The sequence below is a fragment of the Bipolaris oryzae genome (genome assembly GCF_000523455.1).
Source record: "Bipolaris oryzae ATCC 44560 unplaced genomic scaffold scaffold_113, whole genome shotgun sequence".
In the NCBI taxonomy this organism is placed as follows: Eukaryota; Fungi; Ascomycota; class Dothideomycetes; order Pleosporales; family Pleosporaceae; genus Bipolaris; species Bipolaris oryzae.
In genome coordinates this window covers 1-23,199 of record NW_006911389.1, presented here as the reverse complement: position 1 = coordinate 23,199, position 23,199 = coordinate 1, and the positions used below count along the sequence as shown (strand labels likewise).

Here is a 23,199-nt window from a genome sequence, read left to right as displayed (position 1 = left end):
TATCCACAAAACCCCACCACTCACAGCAAAGGCATAAGTACATCCCGCATCCACCTCTTCACCTGCTCAAAAACCTCTTTACCTTCCTTCCTTCCCTTCCCTTTGCCATCCGCCCCTTCGCCACGCCCTTCGCCACAAACATCCTGCGCCAACTCTTCGAAAAGCTTGCTAATCTCAGTATCAACACCATCACAAACTAGACTCTGTACATCGCCGTCGCTTTCACTCAGCCACCGCTTGAGTAAATCGCCATCGACATGTTTATGTCGTGGTCCACGTTGAGAAGCGCGTTCCAGGTGTCTCGGATCCACATCTCTAATCACGATGTCGCCATGTTGAGTCCCCGGAGTATTGTTCATGAGAATACGGAAGATGTCTCCACTTCGAGGCTTGACCTTGTCATGCTGGTGCACAGCGGATCGCGATGTTTTGACTTCAATGAGATTCTGTACCAAGCGCAAGAGGTGGCGTGATGGCTGAGAGAGGATAGAAAAGGCAAAGATGGTGCCGTCGGTACAGGCACCGAATATGTCGTCTGCAAGGATACCAGCGATCTTGCCACTAGAGTCTGCTTGACGCCATGGTGGACGGATGTCACCGCGATCGATACGCACTACAGCGCGAGGAAGACACGCTTCAAACAGAGTTTCCGATGCGTTACTGTAGGTGTATTCGGGTGGGTGATAGAGAGCGGTCACTGAACTACTCTTCTTATCCGTGACAAGTACGAAACGGTCTTCTTGGTTTTCGTCACTCACATTCGTCACATCCATGACGAGATGCCGCGAGCAGTTGCGCACACCGCTATCGGAAAACCGTGGGATAAACACGAAAACACCAGGGCGATCCCTATCCACTAGTTGGAAACACATGTGAGAGTGCTGGAGTGTTGATACGTAAACATAAGGACGTTCAATGGAAACATGGATGCCAGGTGAAGGGAGCTCTATCCATGCGCATTGAGTCCACCTGTAAGAAGTTAGTCAGCCTGTCGTGCAGAGCAACAGAGGATACACACCTTCCATCATCCTCAGAGAATTGTTCCATGAACAACTTCCTTCCAGTAACACCAACAGTAGTTTTATTGTCCCATAATGCAATGCTATAGACTGGTTGGTCGTAGGTGGACTGTTTTTGTAGCTCTAGCTTAGAGCCCGACCTTCCAGCATTAAAGATCAGTCTCCTCCCGGTTTGTCGACTCGATCCCACTTGTATACCCGTGCCTACAATGATCAGAGAGTACTTTTTATCCCGTTGAGTGACAAATTGCCACTCGACCATGGTATACACTCTTTCCGCGTGCTGTAGCGAGAATTGGGCTACGACTAATCGTTCTGGGACGCCATCCCGTTCCTCTTGTTTTATTTCCATATCGTTGGTTGATCTGTCATCGCGCACTTCAAGCAGTTTAATTGACGAGTGCAAGACCCGCTCGCCGTGTGGTGGCGCATGACTTTCCTTTGCTTCCATTGTTGAGACAACAACCCGCCGCAGCTTTTGCATATACAGTATGTTTGTAGGCTTAGCGCCTATAATCATCTTTCGTGGGACCATTCTGGAGTCAGAGAAGGACTGGGTAGGTGTGCCGTCACCTGCCCATCTGATGTCCGATTCAAGTTGGGAGAAAAGCAGACGGTCGCCCGCAACGACGAACAAAAAGCCCCCGAGATTTCTTCCAAACTTGTCTAAATCCCGGAGTAAGGGAAGCTGGTACAGAGCGGATACGGGAGACTGATTGTAATCAGGTTGTGTGCGATCGGTGAACCATATGCAGTCAATCTCGAGATCTAATGACCCATTTTTGGGATATTGTACCCGACAAAAATCTGAACCGCAGGACACAAATGCAGAAGAGGCATCCGTCTCACTATGGGTAATTTTAGCTGGGGTTGTACCGATGTGCGTACATATCCAAGAAATAGAGGAAATTCCTGGCCAAATTTAGCCATGTCTCATATGCATCGCGCGTCAGACTTACTTTGGTCTTGTATCTCCAATACAGAGCTCAAAAGAGTACCGTCCCGCATTCCACAGACCAGGATGTACTGGTCGTTTGAGCTCAAGACCACGACACTCTCACAGAGCTTCTGTGAACCGCTGGGCGAATCTTGGTCCCAGGTACCTTCCATCATCAAAGATGTCTGATGGTTGTGGTGTTTGAAGAGCATGATTTTGCAATCAAAGGTGCTGACAAACACGTATGATATACCCCCAATCTCCAGTATCTCAACACATGTGGGGTCGTAGGGCAGCTGTTGGCGGAAATTGCTTGTTCTATCGAAGGTGCCGTCATCAGATATTCGCACAATCTCTAGGAATATGCATCCTTGCTCACGAAAAACAATTGCTATGAATGGATGTGTAGGACGAGAAGCAGCTAACAAGAGCGACGTTTCGAATCTCAGTATGTCGACTTGGCGCAATGTCGGTCGAAGGAGCGTGCGAGCTTCTTTCCTAGTAATCTGAATCGATATATCGCTCGCCCAAGGGCATGCAGATATTGTCTCTTCATCTCGCGCAAGGCTGTCTTCAAGTGGGTCGTCGTCGCTCGGTGTCTGGAACTTGTCCCATGAGCCGGTTTCCCAAGCACCAGAGAATTCTCTGTCACACTCCGGTTGCGTGCGTACAATACGAATCACAAGAGTTTCTGGTGGGAGTGTAATCGTCAATATTGTATAGTGCTGTCTTGTCAGTGTGCCTTCGATGTCCACCACGTGACTCCCGTGATCGACGACCCATACGCCGGCACAGCCATTGACTCCACTGAAACTATCGTCTACTATGGCTTGTACTCCATGCCTGAGCTCGGAGATCTCTCCATACGGACTGTTTCCATTGGCGACGAATATCGAAGCTCGCTGACGTTCACTGGAGGCGCGTGGAGTAGAAAGTTTGGTAATTGCAAAGTCTGTAAGAGGCGTCCAATTGGGCATAGAATCAATGTACGAAAACGAATTCGTCCTCGGTTCGTTGTAGGAATACTCGGTTAGCCATGGCCCAACCTTGCATAGCAGACCATCGTTGCTGGCCCCGCCAGCAATCAGGAAATCCGGGTACTGCTGCGAAGCCTCGGAGTCATCAATCCGCAAACATGCGAAAGCAGTGTCGATACGATGTGACCATTCGCCAACCTCATCCATTTCTACAGTCCCAGCCGGCCCTCTGACCAGATATATGATACGTCCATCCTCTCTTGCTAGGTAGAAGCCCTCCTTTGGGTAGCCTGGATTGCGAAGGGTTTTATCCCATGCTGTCCATTTTGGTCTTGATTTGCTGTCACCTGGTAGTAGTGGGATGAGCAAGCTCGGATCAATAGGTACCACCGAACATGCTGGGTCTCCGGAAAGGATGTTTTTGTACACCGAAATGTGCTCGTCGAAAACCAAGAGGAAATCGGGGCTACGACGGAGAGGAATTAGGAGTGAAGGCATAGTGTCCTCTGATGAATTAGCAGTAGTTACAATAATGTGCGCCTGCACGGATATCGACCTACCTTTTTGCACATAATATCTCTCCGTGCGTGCTGCTGCTTCGCTAAGATTCTGCCTACAATCCCAATCAAAGCAAGAAAGCCTTGTTCGGCCATCAAGAACAATAACCAGGAGAAGAACGACGTGATACTCATCTTCTCCAGGGGATAGAAAGTCCATGTGCATGATTTGCCCCTGGACTGATATGATACGCTCATCTTCAATAGCTGTTGGCATCTCGCGGCCTTGATTGGCCTCGGCTTCCCAAGCTGCCATGGTCTTGGTTTTGTAGAGGATGAAGCGACCCTCATGCGCGGCAACAGCTAGTGCTCGGCACTGGGGGTCGACGGCCAGGAGACTGCCGAAACGATCAAACCGGGAGCTTCCTGCGGGTAATCTGACAGTCTTGTGTGTGAAGGTGTTCAGCCCGGTGTGAGTATGTCGGGCCCACAAGAACATAAGCGTCCTATTGGAGAGAGTGAGTACAACGACTTCTGGGGGCAAATGGGTCTCCCTTTCACTTGCTAGTCGTCGTGGTCTATACTTCAAGTCGGTCTTTGGCGAAGAGAGACCGCTAATTTTCGTGCTACGTGCCTCGCGTGGATGGCCGAACACCTTGGCGGTTATGATACGGCCGCCGTTGAAGTCAGTTTTGGTGGCCACATGGCGGATACGGCCATGATCGCGAATTTCCTTGAGATGTATGTAGTCTTCGCCAACAATGACAACATCGACCAGGTCTTTGTGGCGTATGTTGGCGGGCAGAATGAGCTTGTTTAGAGGAGTAGCGATGACTGTCTGCGATAGTATGCCATACTCAGGCACCCGATGAGTTGGCTTGGGGGCGACATCGGGCATCTGGATGTCATCTTGCTGGATGTTGGCCATGACATGATAAGGGTCGATGGGCATAGAGACCCACTCGCCATCGACAAGCCTAAGGCCATGGGCTTGTGCCATCGTGAAGAGCTAAAAGACGATCGTAGGACACGGCAGTTCGGAGGCGACAGCGATGGTCAGACTGTACAGCCGCAGGCAAGATACTCAAGCTGGAGTGAGAAGAGGGTGCAAAGGTATACTGTGGAAGAAGTCGCTTGGAGACATGTTTGAGCCTGTCGGAGCAGGCTAGTTTGTCAGACCGGGTTGATGGGGCAGAGCTATTCAGGAATACAATAGCTGGAATGAGTTGATGTAATCGATAGTCTACACAGTCTCGCAATGACTGAATCCCGTAGCCAAGACGAGGAACCGGAATGGCAGCAGCAGCAATTCGAGGCAACTGTAGCCGGGATGACCTGCAGCTCTAGCGCCCGGGAATACTATATCAAGGGAGTCTCGAGATGGCGCGAAATCTAGACGGCCAGACTAGCCGAGTGGTGATGGAAAAGCGAGAGTCGTGCACGTAATTGAGGCGGGCCGTGTGCAACGCGAGCTGGCAGACTATCGGTGAGGCACTGGGGCCGGCGGCGAGCAGGGCCGGCAGCGGAGGTGAATGGCTGGAGCGGGTGATGTGTAGAGATTGAGGCTCACGTGACGTCTGCGGTGGATGGTGGATGGTGGGGTGCCAAGCTCCTCGGTTCGAAGGGCAACGGAAGCGCGACGCTCACACGGGCAGACCTGGCGCCTGCGAAGCCTGCCTGCGCGTAACAAACCACCATGTAAGCAATTCACACCCTCAACAAAGAAACACCCCGTCTGGCCTCGCCCTGTCTCGCCACTCCCCGTCCCCCGCGCGCTCTTCTGCGCACGCGAGGCACACATTGGCTACGTCATCAAGCCAGCCTCGAGATGCCGCCGCGCCCATGGCTTCACCCACTTCGTCAGCCTCTCTATCGCGCTCAGTGAGTGCCAGCTCCACCAGCCTCCCTTCGCGCCACTCCACTCCCGTTGCTACTCTTTCGCCTGCCGAGCAGGAGAAGGAGGCATTGGTTCGCGCGGCCATTGACAATGACGATGTTGCTGCCCTGGTCCATCTGGCGACGACATCGCACGGCCTTGTCAGCGACAGCCTGCGCCGCACTGCTTGTAGGCTGCTTTTGCTGTTCGCATTGTGCAGAGCATCAGGCTGATGTGCATAGGGCCCCTCTTGCTAGGATGCTCTGAGAGCGACATAGCCAAGGAACCCCATGCAGCCCTTCCCGAGCACGAGGACGAACATCAGGTTGGTCTCGATGTCAATCGGGCCTTTGTCTACTACCCCAAGAATGGTAGGCCAGACTGTGCCGGAATCTACTCTCTTCACATGCTGACTCCCCCTCAGAATCAGAGAACAAGCTTCAACAGCGGAAGAAGGACCTTTCCTACGTCATCCTTGACGTCCTGCGCCGGCACCCCTCGCTATCCTATTTTCAAGGCTACCATGACATTGTCCAGGTCTTTCTCCTCGTCCTCGGCCCCGAGCATGCCCCCGCCGCAGTCGCTCGCCTGAGCCTCCTGCGCATCCGTGACTTCATGCTGTCATCGCTTGAGCCTGCCCTCGCCCAACTTGAACTGCTCCGGCCTATTCTTCGCGCTGCCGACCCGGTCCTGTACGACCATCTCCCAAAGAGCCAGCCCTCGTTTGCCCTTGCCGGCACTATCACTATGTTTGCACACAACATACAAGACTACAAGGACATTACGAGATTGTTTGACTTCTTCCTGGCTCGGCATGCTGTAATGCCCATCTATCTCTTCGCTGCGGTTGTGCTTTCCAAGAGGGACGAGCTGCTAGAGATTGACCAGGACGACGAAGACATACTTTATGTCATGTTGGGCCGGCTTCCGCAGCCGTTTGATGTCGAATTTCATATCGCCCGGACTGTGGAACTATACGAAAGACTGCCGCCTGCCCGCCTCAATAGCTGGGAGTGGTGGCGCATCTCATCGTCCAGCGTGCTCAAATCCTCTGCTACCAGCGACAGTCTTCGTCGCCTGACCTTGGAGGACGGAGAAATGTTCCTCGCGCAGCAGGAGAGGGACCTCCGCCGACAACAGGTCCTGCGACGTGCGGCCAAGAATGTCGAGTACCTCAGGCTACGTCTTTGGTTCTACCGCCGATACGGCGCCGTCAGTCTTGCCGTTCTCGTTGGTGTCTATGCCGTATGGCTAGGACGAAATGGAGACGTCAGTACTCGGTACCCTCTGCTTGGGCCTTTGGGTCAGTTCTTGAGCAAGTATCTTGGCTCCCCGTGATGAGGCTCGTGTCTCGGGCACATAGATACAGTAAAAGTGATTTCAAAGCATGATCCGGCGCTGGGGAGCGATTCTTGTGTGCTCCCCATATATCCATGTTCAAGAGTTGAATAGACTGCCTGTTTGTATTCAAAAAAGCTTACCGCTGAGGCCCATGATCCCTTTCTGGTACACTGCATCTAGGCATAACAAATGCTCAAGTTCGCAGTATGTCAGCCTATACCCTTTTGGGAATGGTTTTTCTACTCAGGGAAGACCTTGCTTAGGACCCTCAGCGCGGCCACTTCTCGGGCCTACTGTGTACATACTACAAGGACCCTTATTTTCTGTAACTACGACGCCTAAGTGTCTGCCGCAAAAACGGAAGAAAAAAATTTACTCACTTGCCCTAGTACTATATCACTCGGTCCTTAGGTCTGACGTTCTTGTGCTTAGCTGCTGGCAGGATGACAATGACCTCATAATGCATTGATCGACTGGCAGCAGTGTGGGACGAGATATTCCTCTGCTGGGTCTAGACTGCCCTGCGGGTAGAACTTGCAGATGTCATCTCCCTCGTATTCAATCTTATCGCGGTTCCTTAACTGCAAGCCCATGATGTACACCAAGTTTTGATCAAGGGGGTTGGATGCTGGTCCTTGATGCAACCAAACATTTGCCCAGGCCGAAAGTCGTCACACGCATCGGACACGATAAAGACCCGTTTGTTCCAATCCGCTAAATGAGAGCACACCGCCCTAGGGATACCGTGTATAGCATCATTGCTTCCGCGTCTACGTAGCCCTAGCGCACTGCGACATGCAATTCCCATGCAGCCGCGGGCATTCCCACCTATCCCAGAGCATCTCCTCCACACTCAACCACTCAACGATCTAGATTGCAATCCGGCATCTCGCTTGCCACCGAAACATTGTCTATTGCTATTGAGCAGCACGCAGGGTTGCCCATTGCAGTTAGGCCAAAGGGCCCCGCAACTTTGGACCCTGAAAAGACGTCACCCGCCAAGATATGATGGCATAGCATCACCCGCCTTTGGTTCAAATACACGAAACGTCGCTTGGGACAGGGCCCCATCAGCGGATTGTTTGGATTCCTTCTGCACACCAACACTCTACACAGTGAAGACAATCAAGGTAAGCTTTTGTTGCTGGGTCTCCCATTGCCCTTGCTTTCGAAGAATAAGCATCACTATATAGCATACTGTACCTGCCCATTTTCTGCAGGGGCAAGACGTATTCTGGATGCATTTAGCTAACTAGCCTAGACTCAAGGACCTTCACGTGTTCCTACACTTTTAATTTACAGCCTCTCGTCCACCCTCCGAGGTTGCTCTCAAGCGCTTACAGCAATACCATCATAATGACTTCAAGGCCGTCCTTCATGCCGCCGACCGAAGGGTCTTTCCTGTCGTCGGGTAGTTTCACTCCATCTGGCCTCACACCCAGCACGCGTAACCAGGCCGAAGAGGCCCTTACCGCAAACAGCACCGCCCAGACCGACTCGGCAGCTCCCGATCCTCGTCTTCTCCCTTTGATGGGCAGCGGTGGCGGCAACGAGACACCTACCCAAGACGGACCAGCTGAGGCCCTAAAAGCATACACAGGATACCGCCGACCTGGTGTTGTTCGCGCTAGCTCTACCAACTACGAGAATGCGCTCAAGAGGGCCCAGGAGGCGTCCGTGTCATCTGACCTCTCGACCGATTCAGAGGTACCCGACAACATTAACAACGGTCAGACCGTCGCCTCACCTGTATCCATATCTACGCCTTTCCCACTTCCAGGACAAGGCGTTGTCCCTCTCAACTACAATTCGCCTGTTGGCCTTTCCCAAGGTGACTCGCAGAAGAAGTCACGGTCTCGAGGCCTCAGCTTGAGCGGTCTCGCACAGCAGCAAGGCTGGACGGAGCAGGACTACAAGCGCATCTACAGCGCTGAGCTCATGGCAGCTGATCCCAAGCATTCGGCTGGATACGGTTCGGCCCCAAAAACTGAGACCGCGTGATGTCCTAATTCTTCCATACCACTATCCAGTCCACAAGACAGGGGCGCAGAAGCGGATCATCTGAGAAAGAGTAGAGACAGCAACCTTGTTATCGTAACGGCACTGCTAGCTGATTCATTACCATTTTATTACCTGCAGGGCGTTAGGCGTGGTTTCAAACTATGCAAAAAGGTCGCTGGTCGACAGGTGATGCTCAATAACATAATTTGATATCTGCCATCGTGGGTGTGAGTTTTGACAATTTGCAAACGTGACGTGATGTTCAATGGTCATGATCAGTATCGCTGATACTGTCTCTTACCTCTCCATGTACTCATTGCCCCGCTCAATTTCCTCCTTCACCTTGTCTCTCACCGTGGACTTACACAACTTACTTCCAAGCTCGGGCCTGCGCTACGTATTTTCCTCGAAGCTTCATTCCATACTGACCCACTTCACCTTAGGAACGCTACTAATGACTCGTTCTTACTATACAAATGTCTTTTCTCAAGAGATTCGGGGCGACGGTCAACATAGCAAGGCCGAAAAGTTCATATAGAGAAAACGTCGTAAGCACTCTGTACTAACTCCCACGCAACATACTGAATCCTGCAGGATGCCGCAGTCATACTCTACCCTGCCGAGCAGTTGACCAAATTCTATGTCTGTGTTTTTCGTGCGAACGACCTGCCCAGCGCAAACGACAGGGAAGTGTATATAAAGAACGAATTGGCAAGGCTCTTGCAGTGCATCTAGCACTTGGGGTACATACAGCCCTGCCACCCGGACCGCTCTGGCATGGAAAGGATCCTAGTGGACAGGAAAGACCGGTGGATTCTAGCTCACTAGATGAATGGTGTCGAGGAGCGTCAGCTCTCGCCATTCACTCTGGATCATTTATTGCCCAAGTGAATTCCAGCTGCACAGCCCGAACAAGACACTCTAGCAGCAGAGCGAGTGTCTGCCGCACCGCCTGCAGAGGACGATTTTGGGTTGCCAGATGCCCCCATTTTCGACATCATGCAGGCTGAGTTCTTCCTGCAAGTCGAGGATTCGCGCGAGGGCTTGATTGATGACATCCTGGCGGAACTAGATGGACACGCGGATGAGTAAAGTGCTCTTGTGAGCTGGTTCATCATGATAGAGAGGAGGAAGGAATTCATTCGTGGATGAGGAAGCTGTGGTTGCTTAGAGTACTGAGCGGTTGTGCTTGAAGAGATGCACGTAGTCACGTCACCTCTCAACGCAAAAATGAAGATATCGCCACATCATCTTTCACATCGTCACCGTATTGATAAAAATAATGTCGAATAGAGACACAAGTATCATGCCAGATGTAAGAGTGTCTGTGATATAGCAGGCGAGTTCTTGGCAGCCGCAACGACGGCAGGAGCGGAACAAAAGCTCATTTTCACTCATCCACTTCTCAACAATTTCTTGTCACCCCTATGTATCAGCATCAGCAGCCATCGAGAACAGCTCAGCTTTTTCTGTCTATCAGCATAGCTGGACAGGTTGACCAGGATCATGTCGAAGTTGTGTATGTGGGCAATAATAACTGCTTCATTCAAGAACAACAGTGCTAACTGATGGGTGAAGTGAGCAGTCTGCAACTCAGCTATATCCGCATCATAATGGGCCTCCTCATCATCTCTCACCCAGCTACTCTCAAGTGACTCTCGGCTTGCCAAAAATAGCCCACAGGGAAGATGCAATGGCTACTGAGTCACCGCACACTCATAGCACCACGGCCCAGTGTACTCTGGAGCCGCCTCACCCACCGTAATCCAACGAGCAGAGTAAGGGGCCTGAGTTCGGAGACCAGGATTATGCTCCATCATGCGATTTTTATGTAGTTTCTCTTACCTCAACCTACGGTGTACTTACACACTCTGTAGACCAGAGAAGCGCTCTCACTTTATCCTTCCTCAGCGAAACTATCTTAGTGACCAGAGCGCGTCCACAAGCAATGATTCGCCTCAAGGGCAAGAAAACCAACCGCCCAACTATTTATCCCCGCAAGACCAGTGGTTGCTTTCATATCTATCCCCAAACATTGCGAATCAGAAAATAACGCGTCCACCTCAGTCGGTGGGCCTAAAGCATGAATACTTGGCTGCACTAAAGGATATTAAGCAGAAGTGTTTCCAGAGCGAAGAACGCCTACATTCCATAGCGAATACGCTTTCAACTATGTCGACGAAGAGTCCTCCACAAGGAAAGTATGCACATGTTTTCGATAAGTTTACTAACACATTAGCGGCAATGGACGAGAAATCTGTTGAGTCACGCGAGGCCATGGCATACGCGAAGTCTGGTCTTACTACGATTGAACTCCAACAGAGCGCCTTTTCAAACGAACTGGTCAATATCACCGCCAAAGTCAATAGCCTGTATATCATGGTAGAAAATTTAGAAAAAAAGATATCCAGTGACCCATCACCAGCATTAGCAGGCTTCGAGAATCGGCTGCTAGACCGCATGAAGGAACTATACGCGTCGCAACTGCCCATGGTAAAGGACCAACAAACCAGCACACACACGCACGCATCGAGCTTTGCGCCCGGATTCTCATTCAATAAGCGCCAACGGTCATAGACTTCCCCTGCTCTAGAGGAAATGTGCCACGTCTCAGCCTTGGGCGACACAAGTGATACAACAGCCAACATACACCTTGAGTTCTTGCATGACGGTAACCCTATTCTAATTAGCGGGATTGACATAGCGGTGCTAGCAGTGGCACGAGACTTTATCGAAACATACAAGGCTATCACAACGGTCCCGAGCTCAGAATGCTTCACACAAGCAGCTTTAGATGGCAGCATAAGCGAAGAGCGAATTCTGAATTATTATCCATGCAGAGTTTGTATCGTGCAGAAAAAGATTTTTCTCCATCGGAGTTTACATGGGTTTCGTGTATTGAGTCGTAAATCACGCATTATGAGGTGGAAGTGACACGAAGCAGTTGATATTCGTGGAGAGGTCGGGAGGAAGCTTCGGGGCATGATGAAAATATGTATTATGATCATGAAAACATATGTTGTTATCCGATGTGACTCCTAGTACACAGAAAATGTCCAGCAATTGCTGAGTTATTCTTCTCTTGCTTTGCACCTGTCCTTCTTCTCCAACAGAGTCAGTTCTGAGAACTCCTTTGCCAACTCAGCCCGCTTCATGATGTATTTAAGCTCGATTTCAGGCCATTTCTTGACTATGCCGTTATGCGTGTCTTAGAACAACTCCATCAAACTGCTACCAGTCCACATCGACTGCGCCAGCGGGCTCCAACTCCTTGAGCGATTCGAACACAGCGCGAGCAAAGAGCAGTCCAATGACCTTGGGCCCATACAACTACGTTTTCTTCTTCCTTAGCAATCATCTCCAGAAGGCTCTGCTCGGGCTATGAAGGACCACTCGATGGCTTGATTCCCCATTCCGCCTCGTATTGTGCCCTCAAGGCTTCGAGTTCCATAAGAGCTCAGTATCCATTGATACTGTTACGTTATTAATCCTTCTTACTAGGGTGGATAGGCTTACCGTTCTTTGGGTGAAAGCGGGAGGGGAGGGCAGGCCTACGTGTAGCCGCCTTTTTGGACTCCTCTGACATGAACAGCCTTATAGGCTCCATTCGCTTTGGCACGTGTTTCTGGAAGCAAAGGTCGATCTGCCAGTATTCACGGCAATAGCGTTCCAGCAAGCTCACCTCAGACGTCGGAACAAAGTAAGTTGACGTTTCACTCTTGAACTCGAGCAGGAATTTCTCGAGCCACTCAACGTTTTCGGGGAAGATGTTCATGTACGTGAATATCTTTGCCGTGGTGTATATGAGTTCGACGTTGATAATGTACCCGTTCTTTTTTTATAATACGGGAGGAGTGCATCTTCATCCGGGAAGCGGAACTCTTCCATTGTAGCGAGGATCTAGTAGGGTGGTGAGAATCTGATAGATGAGTAGTTCAGTTGAAGCTTGCAGGATATGGTGGGGAAAGTTATAAGGTAAGGCAAGCTCGTAATGGGAAGAGACTTCGTTGAAGTGCAGGCCGTTTGCTCTCGGAGGCGCCCTTGGGCTGTCGGAGACTATAATGCAATTACGCAGTGATTGAAAGTTCTGAAACTGCTAGAATAGTTACGAAAAATTCTGCTCTAACTTCGAAATAAGAGTATGACTTGATGGGCGCAAGACGTGGTATCAGGGCAACAAGATCAAACTGCGGTGAAGGTCGAAGAACATGAGAAGCCAATATCAGGAGTTTTTTAACCCTCATCATGAATTCAGAGAGATTCAATGGCAATGATTCAAGCGGTAGCATGACGAACTTATCAAGGATGACATCAATCTACGTGGGCAAATGTGACACTTGCAAAAGAAGCTTGGGAACAACAACCTGGAGCGGCGATAGGGATTAATCAGCCTTTTGCATTAGGAGACTTCTATTCGCGGTCTATATAAGCACTGCAACGATTCGCACACATTGTTCACAAGTAAGAGAAAATTGGTCAATGCAATCTGCATTGTATCAAACTATGCTTTTATTACTCTTGTGGGGTTATATCTGATTCGCGCCCAGGGTATCAGTCTATCATTTCTCGAAAAGGAGAGCAGGTCATAGTCCCTAGCTTTTGCTAAGGTATAGAGAGAAAAGACTTTGTAGCCAAGACCCAGCTATACATCATCAGAAGCTAGGGGCTATGACCCACTCTCACGCCTCTCGGTGCAAAAGATGACGATGAAGCGGTCTTGATACCCCTCAAGCATCACCACACCATATATCATCTATTATACGGGAGCCATTCTCCCGTACGCTCAGTCCCCCACCGGCCCCAGACATATGCCCCTGTCCGCTTGTTCTTCACAAGCTTACCGTTTACCACGACTGGCTCCCTGTTGAGGTCGACGGCACGAAGTCTTTCGTGCATGAGGGCCAAGTCGACGCGGCCCGGACCGACGCGGTTTGGATCATGACAAGAGAACATGATCTTGTTCAGTCGTTCTTGTGTGATTCCCAGGGCAGTCTCGACATTGACTGCTAACATGTCGTTTTCAGGGTCAAATAGCCAGTCAGTCAAGAGTCTCTGGTCGATCAAGCTGTGAGAAGATTTTGCTGGATATGATTAACCAGTATTACAAAAAAGCAATGATTGAGATTCTTTCATCCAAGCATCTGGGTGGTATCTTCATACAGTATTGCTTCGGTGATGACTTGAACATGCGCGGTGGATTATATGTAGGGAGCACAGTGGCGGTCATGATGCAATGGCAGGGCTCTGCAATTAAAGTATCACGGGATATATGAACCTTCCAAGCACTGTCTTCGGCGAGAATATGGGCCGCCTACAAAAATCCATGTCTTTCCAACCGCACTGATTTAGATGCGAACGCGTTGGACTGGCCTCAACAAGGTTACTTGTTATGTTCGGGCGGTACGGTAGAAGTACAGTGAAGACGGACTTTATCACGATTGAGCCGATCCAACCCAGCTTGTACAACCTCTGTATCCAACCCAGGATCCACGAAAGCCTAATGATTTCGAACTAGACTTTGGGCTTCAAGCTGCTTGGGGATATTGTATACATGAATGCTGAGTCCCAAGGACGCGCGAACTCCATTCGCACCGATACCAACGAGATTAGCGATACTGAGAGATACGAAAGCAATAGCGGCTGATAAGATGCCAACACCTGGGCCAGAGATTGTCGTGTTCTTCGCATCGAACTGGTATGGTGCTTATTCAGCCTTATGATGACTTTGATATCCTTAGTGTACGTTCGATTTTATCTTCACGTATATTTTTCTTGGCGTGCCCAACAACCGTTTCAATCTTAGGAATACCAAGAAAGACGCTCTCCAAAATACCGCCCAGAGGGCCCTTGCGGAAGTCATCATCGTTCACCAAACTCAAGGCACTAACAGAGGCTAAGACTACATGTTGCCATTACCTTGCCTTTTTTTGCAATCTTTCCTGTGACTACCTGGTGTATACTTATGCTAATGAAGTGAGCTAAGCAGATCGACAGCAGAGGATCCTGAATAGCTGGTTAATGTTATTGCAGGGGAGATCGCTGTTGAAAAAAAGAGAAAGGAAGAATTTGCGTCATCCATGCTGTCCCAGGAACTTGGAGAGGGCTACCCTTGTGTTGTGCGAAGATCTGGATATACTCAGGCTAATCTATAGCAAGGTTGCAAGTACCCGACACGGATGTTATACAGCCCTCTGCTGCAGTGACACGATGGTTAAATCTCCTTGGAATTACCTACCGGCATATGTTTTTGACAGGATCCCGGGGTCGAAATCTCGAGACGCATATACATGAAACTTGTGTGTCTCAGGCAGTTCGCTAATTGCATTCCGTTTTGTGACATGGATAGAGCGCTGGTGTCAGTCGGAGTTAGTTCGTCGATGCTAGTTACCGAGTACCGGGACACTAGAGCCACTAGTAGGGAACACCGCCAAAGACGTATAGACGTTAGAGTATAGAAGAACATACCTAAGAGGAGGGAAACCCCATCTCCTCTTTTTGCGAACCCAAGTATCGGTCGTCTCTGTTACCATCATACACCCCCTTACAGGGTAGTGTCCAACCTCTCCGGATGGGGTTTAGCGTCTGCGCACATCATCATCCACATGGGCCAGCTACCCATTACCTCACTGTCATCATCAATAGTACTTGTATTAACTTTCTTATTCTTCCCGAGTTTTGCTTTGGGTCCCAAGATCGTAGATGCGACTTGTCCTTCTTCCATCCCTTTTCTCTCGTCTTTCGGAGAGCGATCGCCCTTGCAACTAGTGACACGCCACCTAGAGACAGACTTTCGTACAGATATAACTAGCTTCGAACCCGCTGCATTGTGAACTTTAAACTGCAGTCGGGCGCCATTCTCCGCACTTGTCGGTGGGGAATAATAGAGAATTTTATAATACCGACACCATTAAGTTGGATTTTGCCGTAGCTCCAGCACTTTTGTTTCGCTTATTGGATCTCAACAAAATCATTTCTGCGGAAGTAGCCTCCGCGGGGAGGTATGTTGCTAGGCGCAAGAATGATTTCGGGGTAGTTGGTTTGGCTGAAATAGCGTGAGATAGGCTTGACTTGGCTCCGATCAACTAACAATAGCGTGCGTACGCTATGGCTTAGTACTTACGCCCACTTTTTGCAATTCTCTCAACGTGTATAGTGCAGATCTAATATTCTGAAACTAATAAATGAACTACATCAGGGCATTACTCGACGCGGCGAAACCTTCCGCTACAATGCGATCATGCGAGGGCGACAAAATATGTTTCATATGCCGGTCAGAAGCCACAAGTAGATCTGTAAATCAATCCCATATTCCTTCCCCTAATAGCAAATCCCTTTCTCGTCAAAAATTATTCATGTAAAGACTCTTGAGGGAAGATCTGGGCGCAAATAAGGGGATTTCTTCGGCATTACTTCCCTGATCACGCGCTAAGTGGAGCTTTGACAGGTCGCTTGCGCAGGTGGTGGCCGTCGTCCCATTCTTGGATTGCGCTTGTTCGAGGCTGCCACATCAGCAGCTCCCCAAGATAGATGAATCTCAGCGAGTCATTCCCACGTGGGCTCATTGTGCCGCCATAGCCGTTGTCTGATCGCTATTAGAACGAGGTAAAAATCGTACGATGCTGGGTAATTGACTGCTCGGGCATGCCGGGAAAAGAGTTTGGTTGGGAGCATCGACTAGTCTGAGATCACGTGTTCCACTGGCTCTGGCCAGACATCACGCAATTTGTGGTCTATTTGACCGACGGGGAACATGCGTCACTCTGCTGACGTCCTTTTAACATCTTGAGCTTAAATGAAGGTACGGGAAGGGGGTGACAGATGTGCGGGAAACCCATGATTTCCCGGGTTCAGGGTAGTAGTAGTTCGTCCTATCTTCGAGGCGTGGATCAGGTTCCCCGAAGCACCACCGACCCGTTCGTCAGATGATTGCTAGATAACTCCAGTTCTTCCATCCCTGTCGCGACGTGGCATACTAGTTCTGATCCCCCACTTCGCATCGCAAACTCAAAGGATCTTCATCGGGAAGACTCTGGAGCTGCTGTTCGGTAAGCGAGCCTCGGCAATCAGTCATGTTACGCTTAAAGGAAGGACCGAAGCCCTGTGCTTGCAGCTCGAAAGAAAGCGGGCTGATACTATGGCGTTCAAGACGACGGAAGGGGGGCCAGATAATCGGCATCAATGTTCAAAAACCAACATGGTGCACATTGCCACAAAACGAAGTATGAAGTGTTTAGGGGCTCTAATATGAAGGCCATTTGTGAGGTGGAATTGGAAAATGAGTCAAGCGTTCCGGAATAAGGTATCTGATATATGCTTTTTCTATTCATTCTCTAGCTTTATACATTTCCGCCACTTAGAGGGTTAACGGGGTTCATTATAAACATTATGGTTCGTGACAGGTCGTCCGATGGCCATCGTTCCAGTTTAAACGGGAAGTGGCGGGTGAGGATGAGGGTGCCTTGAGCAATGCGGATCCTGTTGCGACTAGTTTACAGTGTGGAGAGCAGAAGCTTTGAGACGCCGAGGATCTTGTGTACATAGCAGCGGGTACAGATATGCTGCTGCTGTTGTTGTTGGATATGGCAGAATGTGCTATGCTAAGCAAAGGCAAACACCAGAATTTGTATTATCATGTGATGTAGTAGAAGAAACAGACCTCATTTCTGCCTTTTACGTATACTCAACTCTTAGTCACGGTTCAGGATGGTCCGCTGCGAGTCGAGACTCCTTCCATGCCGTTTCCGGTGCGTATGAACTCTTCAGAGTATGAACGGTCGGAAATGCATCCAATAGAAACGATTGCCGACAAATCTGATCTGTCGCCATTGCCGGACTGAGGGAAATTGCTGTCACGTTTGATCTCGGCCTTGGGTATAGGAAGCAGATCCACGGTACTTAGTTCGACATCATCTTTGTGATCGCCAATTGACATCCAGCTCCGGCCGAGTGGCCTATACCATTCCTGCTGTGATGGCGATTGATGTGAAGGAGGGGGCGCTTGCAACTGTGGATCGGTGCTAGTTGACTTGCCCGATTTGTCCGTGGAGTTTGCTACGCGGGAAAGGAATCCCTTGAAGCAGTTTGGTAGGAGGCGTGTAACCAGTAGTCGGATAGCTGGAAGGGATACGCAAACACAGCCAGCTGCAAGCTCTAGTTCGGTCCAAGCAACAAGCGGAGCATAGTCCCAGGTAGGGTCAAAAGAGATATTGTAACGGGTCAGAGTGTGCATCCGAATCATAGTTGCGATACAACCGAAGGTGCCGGTGGCAAACATGAAACCAACAGCGTACTTGCGCCAACGATTGACGCGCAGATTCCGGATATATATCAGAGGAAGAGCCAGAAGGATAAGATCCTGTACGATGGCACTGGCTGAGTTTGCATAAGACACGTTCCTGGGGCTTATGCACTTTCCCTTGATATTTCTGTTCCAGAAAGATTCGATAGGGGAGCAAAGAAAGACCGACAGGAAGAATATGATGATGGTGCTAGTGCTGATGAAGACCATTGTCATGTAGGCGAGTAATCGAAACCGCGCGTCTATAAAGATGTTCAGGTAGGACAGCAGTAAAGCGACCTTGATAAGACCAAGGACAACGCCATAAACTGCTGCAGCGATGTAGACTGGCAGAAGTCAGTCAAATGAGAGTAGAAAATAGAAGAACAGGCTGAACATACACAATCTGAGAATGGGCATCAAAGCACCATCCTCCAGATTCCAAAGATGGTCACCGAACCCACGTACAATCACTAAGTTTAGTCAGCATAAGTAAGATGCAACAGTGATGCTGTCTTTCACGTACTCGTGAGAGCACATGCTATTGGCACTTGGCCTAACAGCCATGTGCCAACGACAATGTAGTCATCCAATCCGACTCGTTTTGATATTATCTTGCCCGCGGTTCTGCCGACCACGCATATAAAACACACCACATAGACGGTAATGGTGAGGGTCAAAAGTTGTTGACGTTTCGAATCATTTGAGAGGTTGCATACGTCGGCCTGCACCCTAGCGATGCCCAGGCTGTCTTGCATTGTGCAGTTGGCAACCATGCAGCTCCCCACACGCATCGTGAGGTCCTTGTCGCCACAAATGCAATTGATGTCTTCAAGAGTACAATGGCTCGTAGAGATTGCCGATATCATGCAAACGAGCTGTCGAATTGTCAGCAGGTACAACGAGGTACAAAGTTTTACAAACCCCGCATTCTGGAATATCATTGATACCCAGTTTCCTGGAGACCAGGTCCGATCCTGCGACGTGAGCATGGCCAATGTTGAGTAGGGCGCATACGACGACAAGGAGGATGAGGCGAAAATGCATAGGTGCGAAGTCTGCGCTCAGAGGAAGAGACCAGACATTGGGATTGACGTCTCGAAAAGGATTTACGTGGTAGTATATTCAAGCCCGGTCATTGCGAGTCGTGTTAGTGGAAAATTCCAAGGCGGCTTTGTAGGTAACACGAGCAAGGCGTCGTTGGCTCTTCCAGAAGCATTAGCGACGGCAACCAATTAGATAATATGGTCAAACAACCGTTGCGCAACAACGCTGTTGCATGTACGTTGTCGAGGCCCCTGACATGATGCGATAGCTAGCGAAGATATGTCAATGCTATTTGAACAGACGCCCACCAGGTCCCCCGTTCCCAGGCGTACCCTTTCCGAGCCTAGTATATTGGGGACTGCAAGGAGAAGGCTTGTACCCAAGCGTTAGCCCCGTATCGCACAGCCGATCCTAACTCCAAACGCAACAACCAATCTGCCTGCCGCTCTTAGTGCCAAGCCGGGATACCTTGCTGATCAAAGCCATTGGCCCATATCAAGTCTGTGGTTTCATAAGCGACGAGACACTGGGGTGTGTTGTCGTCGACATCTGATGCTCCAAACGTGACGAGCTAGCAGGGCTAATATAGTCGCGATACGAAGATCTTGGAAGAGATAGGTATCCATGACAGGACGGCAAGTCTATAATTCCAGATTTGACAGCACATTGACGCGCTTACGAGGTCCTGGGGCTGTACAATTAAAGTTTGCAGTACGGCGACCTCAAAGATACAAATATATCTACGTCGCATATGTCACGGCCGGGACGACCACCAAAAGGGACAAGGTATCAGAACAGTATATGGTACAAGTGTTGTCTATCCCGGTAGTTGCGGAGGTGAGCTAAGTACAGGATCCCAGCCAAGGCGCTATACCTAAATAGGGTAGCTCCTAGTAGTACTATAATATCTACCCCCTTCTAAAAAAAAAATCTTATCTATAAGATAGTCGTATTATTATATAAAACCTTATATAACTTTTACTCTTTTTATTCTACCTTTATACCTTATTCTTATATATTCTTATATCTTCTCTATATAATTCTTTATATACCCTAGTATACTTTATACGTTCTAGTATAGTTTGTTATCTAAATTCTTCTTCTCCTTTTTAGGCTCGCTACTCTCTTATTTATAGAAGTTAATATTATTACGCTTTAATTAGTCTTTATTAGTAGTAGCTATAACCTCTTTATTACTCTTATAAGAGTTATTAGGGATTATTTAATAAGTAGTATCTAGATTACTAGTAGTAGTATATATACTATATAGGTTTTATATAAAAGTAAAGATATATTTATACTTATTATAAAGTTTATTAAAGTATTCTTCTATCTATACTTAATAGTACTTCTATATAAGTTCTTTACTATTATATAGATTAGCTAAGGCGGCGTATACTACTAGTAGATACTTAAAGATAGTAAGATAGTTATCTTAAGCTAATAGGACTTTAGTAGCTATCTTCGTGCTAATATTACTATATTAGGCTAACTAGATAAGGGCGTAGTATTCTTATTTATTAAGAGTCTCCTATACTTTAGCTAGAAGGTTCTTAGGTAATATACTATTATTATATACTTTAATTATATCTATAATTTATATATTAAGAAGCTACTTATACTTACTCTCTTTATATAAGCTATTAAGTAGCTAGTCTATATAGAAGTATATATCTTCTAGTATATTCTTATTATTAGTATTATTAAGAGTATCTATAAAAGCTTTTAAGTTAAAACTATTATTATTAAATAGATTATAGTTAGTCGCCTTTATTAAGAGCGTAAGACCTAAGCTAAATTCTATTATAGATTATAGAGATAAGATCTAATTTAGGCTATAGGTAGGGCTATCGCTTAATATATTATAGAGGAGGAAAGGTAACTTAGGTAATAATATAGTCTTATTAGCGTTGGCCTACTAGTTACTCTAAGTATTAGTATCAGCTTCTATATTATTCTAGGTATTAGTATTATCCTACTTATTACCCTAAGTATTAGCGTTATTATTATTACTATTCTTATTCTTATTAGCCTACGTATTACCCTATATAGTATTAGCTTCTTTATTACTAGTAATAGCGCTTAACTTAGTAAAGATATTTAAGTTAGATTTAATCTCTTTTATACGCGCAATAATCTCTAGATTAACTATATTATAGTCTACTTCTATATAGAGAATATTAGTAACTATAGATATCTTTATATATACTTATACTTTACCTTCTTTATCTAAGCCTATAGCTTTTATAGTAGTTTAGTATAGTACTATATCTTAGATCTCTATAAGTTCTAAAAGTCTAATCTACTTTTACTTATTTATATAATAGATAATCTATATTAAAGGGTAGAACTACTTAATATTTAAGTTAGGGATAGTATATTTAGTAGTTAGTCTAACTAGCTAGTATAAGGTGCGAGCCTACGTAGTAGTAATAATAGTTCTCCTAAATTTAAATAGGTATCTAATAGCTTCTATAGTATTAACTATAATAGATATATAATTCTTATTTATAAATAAGTTAATTATTATAATCTTAATATCTAGTAGCTTCTTTATAAGTATACTCTTATAAGTTATATACGCTATTATTATTATATAGTTTTATTAGCGTTATAGTATTATTACTTACGCGTTATATAGAGTAATAATAATATAGTCTTCGCTATCTATATATATTATATAGTTAATTATATTCTAGATTATAACTATAGTAGTCTCTCTATAGTATATAGAGCGATTAGTATCTTACTATATTATAATACTTTTAGTATTAAGGAAGATTAGATTAGATTTAATACCCTAGATCTTCTTATTAATCTTAGTATACTTCTCTAATAGTTCTATATTAAATACTCTCTATACTAGTTTTATATCTAGTATATTGTTAATATAAGTATAGAGTTAGAATAAAGCTTTATTATAGAAATAGAATAATACTTCTAGTTAACTTATAATACTATCTATTACTTAGATATATATAATAATAGAAATAGTAAGAAGTTTAGAGAATAGATTCTATTTTTTATCTCTAAAGGTAGTAGGATAGAGCTAATTCACTATACTACTAATTAGGCGTAGACTTATGTACTAGCAATAAGAGAAGAGGCTAATAGTCTTAACGTTATTAGCGTGTCTAGCTTTCTCTAGCGCGATTACGTATATATAACGCTTTATATTAAATAATATCTATATTATAACTAAGACTATAATATAAATTATATTAGTACGTTTAAGAAGAATATTTAGGCCTATCTTTACTACTATAGTAATCTTATTCTTAATCTTCTTACTTAACTTATCTTTCTTATTACTTAGTTCTAAATATACGTTAAGGAGAGGCTTTAACTCTATAGCCTATACTCTATGCTCTTTATCTAAGAAGACGTTAAGTAGCTCTTATAATATATTAAATATAGGAAATTATATAAGTTCTAGAATATACTAAGCTACTAACCTTTTAATATACTTAAAACGTTAGTCTATAATATCTAAGTATCCTCTATAGAAGGCTACTAAGTAGTTAGATAGTAAGCTATTTAGTAGGTTCTCTATAATCTTAACTAATAGATTAATAGCTACGCAGGATACTTCTATAGCTAGATTATAGTTTAGATAAGATATTACTATAACTACTTTAAGCTTAGATTCTTTACTATATAGACGTAATACTAGAGAGGTTAGTAATTCTATTTATTAGTAGTATATCTTTACTATAGCTAATATAAGTATATATTATAAGTTAATAGTATTATTTTATAGAGCTATAATTATAATTCAGCCTTATTTAATAATAATATTTTATAGCGCTTTAGAGAGTACTATATTATCTCTAGCTACCTTATATTAATTAATAGCTTTCTAGATCTCTAGATCTTACTTCTTCTTCTTAATCTTATCTTTTACTACTATCTTTATTATATTAGTAGTAATCTATTTTATATTGGTAGTAGGCTTTATAGCTTTCTTCTCTTTCTATATCTTCTTCTTAGCTTTAGAGATAGCTTACTTTTAGAAGTATACTTTTTATTTATAGCTTAAGATATTAATAAGCTTCTCTAGTATCTCTATATTACTAAGGTATATGTTACAAGTAACAGCAGGAAGGATCCTCTCCCTGGGCCTGACAAAGAGTAGTTGGGAGGCCACTCGGGATTCCAACGAACAGGATGACTATCGCGGGGCTTGGAGTCACGTGACGTGCCATCCCGCCAAGACTGAACATCCCG

The 23,199-nt window shown here is 46.4% G+C and overlaps 7 protein-coding genes across 7 annotated transcripts; 3 read left to right on the top strand and 4 right to left on the bottom strand.

The window, feature by feature from the left end:
• Positions 1 to 20: 20 nt before the first annotated feature.
• On the bottom strand, positions 21 to 4,430 carry COCMIDRAFT_7182 (uncharacterized protein; the record flags this gene model as incomplete). The annotated part of the gene is made up of 4 exons (XM_007691908.1): positions 21 to 969; positions 1,019 to 1,931; positions 1,979 to 3,439; positions 3,494 to 4,430. 4 exons carry the CDS (start codon positions 4,428 to 4,430, stop codon positions 21 to 23), a joined length of 4,260 nt encoding a protein of 1,419 aa, XP_007690098.1.
• An 842-nt stretch (positions 4,431 to 5,272) lies between these two features.
• Positions 5,273 to 6,644, top strand: COCMIDRAFT_28145 (uncharacterized protein; the record flags this gene model as incomplete). Its single annotated transcript, XM_007691911.1, has 3 exons — positions 5,273 to 5,495; positions 5,549 to 5,677; positions 5,731 to 6,644. The coding sequence occupies 3 exons, from the start codon at positions 5,273 to 5,275 to the stop codon at positions 6,642 to 6,644; spliced, it is 1,266 nt and encodes a 421-aa protein (XP_007690101.1).
• Positions 6,645 to 8,003: 1,359 nt separating this feature from the next.
• On the top strand, positions 8,004 to 8,648 carry COCMIDRAFT_38677 (uncharacterized protein; the record flags this gene model as incomplete). The annotated part of the gene is made up of 1 exon (XM_007691914.1): positions 8,004 to 8,648. The coding sequence occupies one exon, from the start codon at positions 8,004 to 8,006 to the stop codon at positions 8,646 to 8,648; it is 645 nt and encodes a 214-aa protein (XP_007690104.1).
• Positions 8,649 to 9,647: 999 nt separating this feature from the next.
• On the top strand, positions 9,648 to 11,225 carry COCMIDRAFT_7179 (uncharacterized protein; the record flags this gene model as incomplete). The annotated part of the gene is made up of 2 exons (XM_007691907.1): positions 9,648 to 9,736; positions 10,526 to 11,225. 2 exons carry the CDS (start codon positions 9,648 to 9,650, stop codon positions 11,223 to 11,225), a joined length of 789 nt encoding a protein of 262 aa, XP_007690097.1.
• A 2,172-nt stretch (positions 11,226 to 13,397) lies between these two features.
• COCMIDRAFT_7178 (uncharacterized protein) lies at positions 13,398 to 13,875 on the bottom strand (the record flags this gene model as incomplete). Its single annotated transcript, XM_007691906.1, has 2 exons — positions 13,398 to 13,729; positions 13,809 to 13,875. The coding sequence occupies 2 exons, from the start codon at positions 13,873 to 13,875 to the stop codon at positions 13,398 to 13,400; spliced, it is 399 nt and encodes a 132-aa protein (XP_007690096.1).
• A 2,745-nt stretch (positions 13,876 to 16,620) lies between these two features.
• Positions 16,621 to 16,824, bottom strand: COCMIDRAFT_101000 (uncharacterized protein; the record flags this gene model as incomplete). Its single annotated transcript, XM_007691922.1, has 1 exon — positions 16,621 to 16,824. One exon carries the CDS (start codon positions 16,822 to 16,824, stop codon positions 16,621 to 16,623), a length of 204 nt encoding a protein of 67 aa, XP_007690112.1.
• Positions 16,825 to 17,346: 522 nt separating this feature from the next.
• Positions 17,347 to 18,972, bottom strand: COCMIDRAFT_38676 (uncharacterized protein; the record flags this gene model as incomplete). The annotated part of the gene is made up of 4 exons (XM_007691913.1): positions 17,347 to 18,272; positions 18,327 to 18,398; positions 18,452 to 18,803; positions 18,850 to 18,972. The coding sequence occupies 4 exons, from the start codon at positions 18,970 to 18,972 to the stop codon at positions 17,347 to 17,349; spliced, it is 1,473 nt and encodes a 490-aa protein (XP_007690103.1).
• Between the last annotated feature and the right edge of the window lie 4,227 nt (positions 18,973 to 23,199).